The sequence below is a fragment of the Haplochromis burtoni genome, unplaced genomic scaffold (genome assembly GCF_018398535.1).
Source record: "Haplochromis burtoni strain Fernald_Lab_line unplaced genomic scaffold, NCSU_Asbu1 Contig_472, whole genome shotgun sequence".
Classification (NCBI taxonomy): domain Eukaryota; kingdom Metazoa; phylum Chordata; class Actinopteri; order Cichliformes; family Cichlidae; genus Haplochromis; species Haplochromis burtoni.
Window position 1 is genome coordinate 2 of NW_024582833.1, and position 3,567 is coordinate 3,568.

The 3,567-nt window shown below is 38.8% G+C and overlaps 1 protein-coding gene across 1 annotated transcript in view; it reads left to right on the forward strand.

The window, feature by feature from the left end:
- Nucleotides 1-531: 531 nt before the first annotated feature.
- Nucleotides 532-3,567, forward strand: part of LOC102306588 (saxitoxin and tetrodotoxin-binding protein 2) — a gene marked incomplete in the record, with an annotated part of 32,266 nt that continues 29,230 nt past the window's right edge. Inside the window, 4 exon segments of the mRNA XM_005946126.3 lie at nt 532-794; nt 1,247-1,392; nt 1,482-1,567; nt 2,243-2,383. Of these exon segments, the coding sequence (XP_005946188.2) occupies nt 678-794; nt 1,247-1,392; nt 1,482-1,567; nt 2,243-2,383 (490 nt within the window).

Here is a 3,567-nt window from a genome sequence, read left to right on the forward strand (position 1 = left end):
GTGTGTGTGTGTGTGTGTGTGTGTGTGTGTGTGTGTGCGTGCAAGGTCAGAACTGCGTGTTCAACTTCTTACTATCGCTGTGGAAAGATTCAGATACAAATATTAGAACACGTTTCATAAAGAACAATCAGTTCTGAGCAATGAAAAGAACAATCAGTTCTAAACAAAGAAAAGGTCATCATGCAGTATTCTATCATCAATAAACTTATATCACTAAAAGCTTATACTGACTACTCAGTACAGTTTTCCATTGACACTCTCCTAGCACCTTGAGGAGCTGTTGTTGTGATTTGTATAAATAAAAATGAATTGAACTGGTCAGTTCAAACACTGACAGAGTAGGTGTGATGCAGCTAAGTGGGAAACATGCTGCTAAATAAAATAAATGAGCTTGTAAAAATATGAAGTAATAATAGTAATATTTACAGCAGTACTATCAGTAAAAAAAACAAACGCAAATCAATACATGTGTAAGTGCTGAACATAATATTTACAGCAGTGTGTGGTTTGCTGCATCCTGCTGTTCAGGGTTCAGTTTGTCTTCTATAAAAAAGCAAACAGACTCTTTGGACCAGCTGTGCTCAGTCTGCAGTCTTCATGAGACGCCTCTCTCCGAGTTTACCTCAGAGCTTCTTCCCTCCAGATCTCACAAACACAGCAGGCCCTCCTGATCCAGGATGCAGCTTTTGTTCAGAGTTTTTCTGCTGGCTCTGATTCTGCAGAGCTGCAGTGCTGAAGCTGCCGCAAAGGAATGTGACCTCCCACCGAAGTTGCGACAGGAGGTACTGCACAAGGTGGGAACTCACAGAAACATCTGCCAAGTCACTACTTGTTGACTGATACCTCTTTACAGTGAAAGGAGGCTACAAAAATATATTTGGTAATTTTTCGGTCTCTTTGTTAACAGAAAAGGTCGTTATTTGTTCTATAAACAAAAATCTGCTCAATTAAGGCTCATTTAAAAATTGAGTTTTAAGTACTGTGAACATTCAATGCATTCTGGAAAAAAGCATAAGGTCAAGGCAATTACATTGTAAGAAGGTTAAATGTTTTTCCTTTCCTTAAAATGTCTTCAAGGTATTCATTACATTAAAAAGTATTTGCAGTATTATTTGTATCTCCTATGCAGTTTAAGGGCAGATGCTACCACACGGTTCTACTTTACCTACATTTCAAGTAATATTAGGAAACTGTAATAAATCCAGAAAACAAATGCTTGTGGGTTTACCCTAGTTCCTCCTCACAGGTGTTTAAGTCACGATGGGTTCTGGTGGAAGCGTTCTCAGATTATCCAGCAGGTCTGAGGTTGGTGAAGCATGCCAATAGTTCCCTGATGGAGATGAAGGAGGCATTCAACAATGAAACCTTTCTGTTCATCGAGAGAAACATAGTGTAAGTTTGTCAAACTGAGGACAAACAGCAGTTCAGTACCTGCTTACTTTCTGCAAAAGTTTTTTTTAATTTATTTATTTTGTTTACAGCTCTGGAAAATGTCTTGTGTTTCAAGTTAACATGTCCATTCCTGATCCCGAGACTTCCAACCACAGCATGGTTCTGGACAGCCCTGGTAAGTCCAAAACAGGCCCAGACTAGACCTTTTTATTAAGACATTTGGATGTGAAAGCAGCCAGAGAAATGTCATTAAAAGATTTTTCAAAGTATAAAAACAACTTTCATAATGTTGTTTGATTTTGGTTGGAAGTGAGAGGTTTGTTCTGATGATTCACAGCAATAAAAAGAAAAAACAAACACTAACACTGCTACCATGATGTCTGACCTACTGAGATAACACCACAGAGCACAGCAATGTTCTCAGTATGGCCACAAGGTAGCTAACATACCAGTGGCCAAGAGAGTTAGACCAGAACCTTGTGAAAAGGATTTTTTTTTTTAAACTTCCACTTTTTATTTATCAAGTGTTAGGCAGTTAAAGTTGTCAGTTAGGTTTTTAGAGATCAGAATGTTGACATATTGGTAAAACCTCAACCACAGGAAAATTTTCTTTTAAAATTCCCTTTTGTATATTACAAAATTTGTACTTAAAAAAGGCAGAAATTGGAGTTTCTGATCTCCAAACTAAACTACAGACCTTTTTTTTTTAGGGGGACGCCTGTCTGTCTGTCTGTAGCATCAGTCATGGGGAACTACTTAAAGAGGAAAACAAAATCTTCCAACGAGGTCTCAACTGTTAGTCATTATTGTGGTGAGATGTTAATGATTTTTTTAAATGTGTTCCCATTAGGAGTTATGGAGTTTGGCGGGTTGGTGTCTCCATACAATGATCAGGGCCGAGCAGATGTTTACCAGGGCTGTGCAGACTGTCTGACTGTTGTCTACAGCGGCGTCTTTCAGGGAATTCCAGGAAGGCTGTTGCTCATCTACAGTAAGAATGAAACACCCTAACTTTACAGAGTCATCAGTGAGAAACTGAACAGAAAACTCATGCAAACAGGAGGCAGAAGTGTCCACTGTGCACTCAGCATCACATCATACCAAGTGAAACACAGACAGTGCCCTGAAAGAAATTCTCACTGAAAAAAGGAACATCTGAAAGAATTTGACTTTTTTTAAATGAGCAAATCCTAATAATAATGAAAGTTTCAGAAACTTTAGAGCTGAGAGCTCAACAGGATCATATCGACCAAGGGGACAATCTTCTGAAATGGAAAACACAAAGCAGAACTCAACACACTGAATTTAGCAGGTTCCCCACAGAGCGTTCTCATGAAGCTACAGTATTGTGAAAAGCCTTGAATGTTTCTGAAAAAGCCATGAAAAGGAACTAGACCACAAAACTAACTCCAAATGCAAGAGCACCGTGAATAACAAACCTTCCCCCTTTGCTCTTGTTGCTATCTTTCTGTCACAAGTCACTCCTGACCAGTGTTGGGTAAGTTACTTTAAAATAGTAACTTAGTTACATTACTAGTTACTTCTCTCAAAAGTAACTCAGTTACTTCAAGTTACTCGTTACTTTCAAAGTAACTAGTTACTAGGGAAAGTAACTTTGGTTTTACTCAGAATTCTCTTGTTAATGTGTTTCTTCCATAACTTTGCCAGTCTTCTAGCTTGCTTACTTGCCACAAGTGCACTGTGCCACCTGGCCCATTGTTGACCGCCGCCATGATTCTAGCCTACGTCACAGCGTCATGTGCGCCTTTTACATCCAACACAAAAACTGCAGTCGTGGTGCTTTTGATTGTACTCAGAACTCGGAAATTCTGCCTTCTGAATAGGAAGAAGTAGGTAACACCAGACTGCAGATGAGCTGCATACAGGGCTGGACTGGGACAAAAAAATCGTCCCGGGCATTTTGATTAGAGACTGGCCGCCATTATAGCAAAAATCATAAAGCCTTTGAATGAAAACAAACACTGCTGTGACAGTGATGTTCACTGTTTTGATGGTATATATGTATCAATCTATCAATCGTTTGTTGTAAGATTCAGATAATTATTTTTTAAAAGCGAGACATTTTAAATGAGAATAAGAAAGAAAAGTATTTCTTTGTGCCCCCCTTTCCCTGTTAGTGCCCTACATGTAGGGATGGGTATTGATAAGATTTTA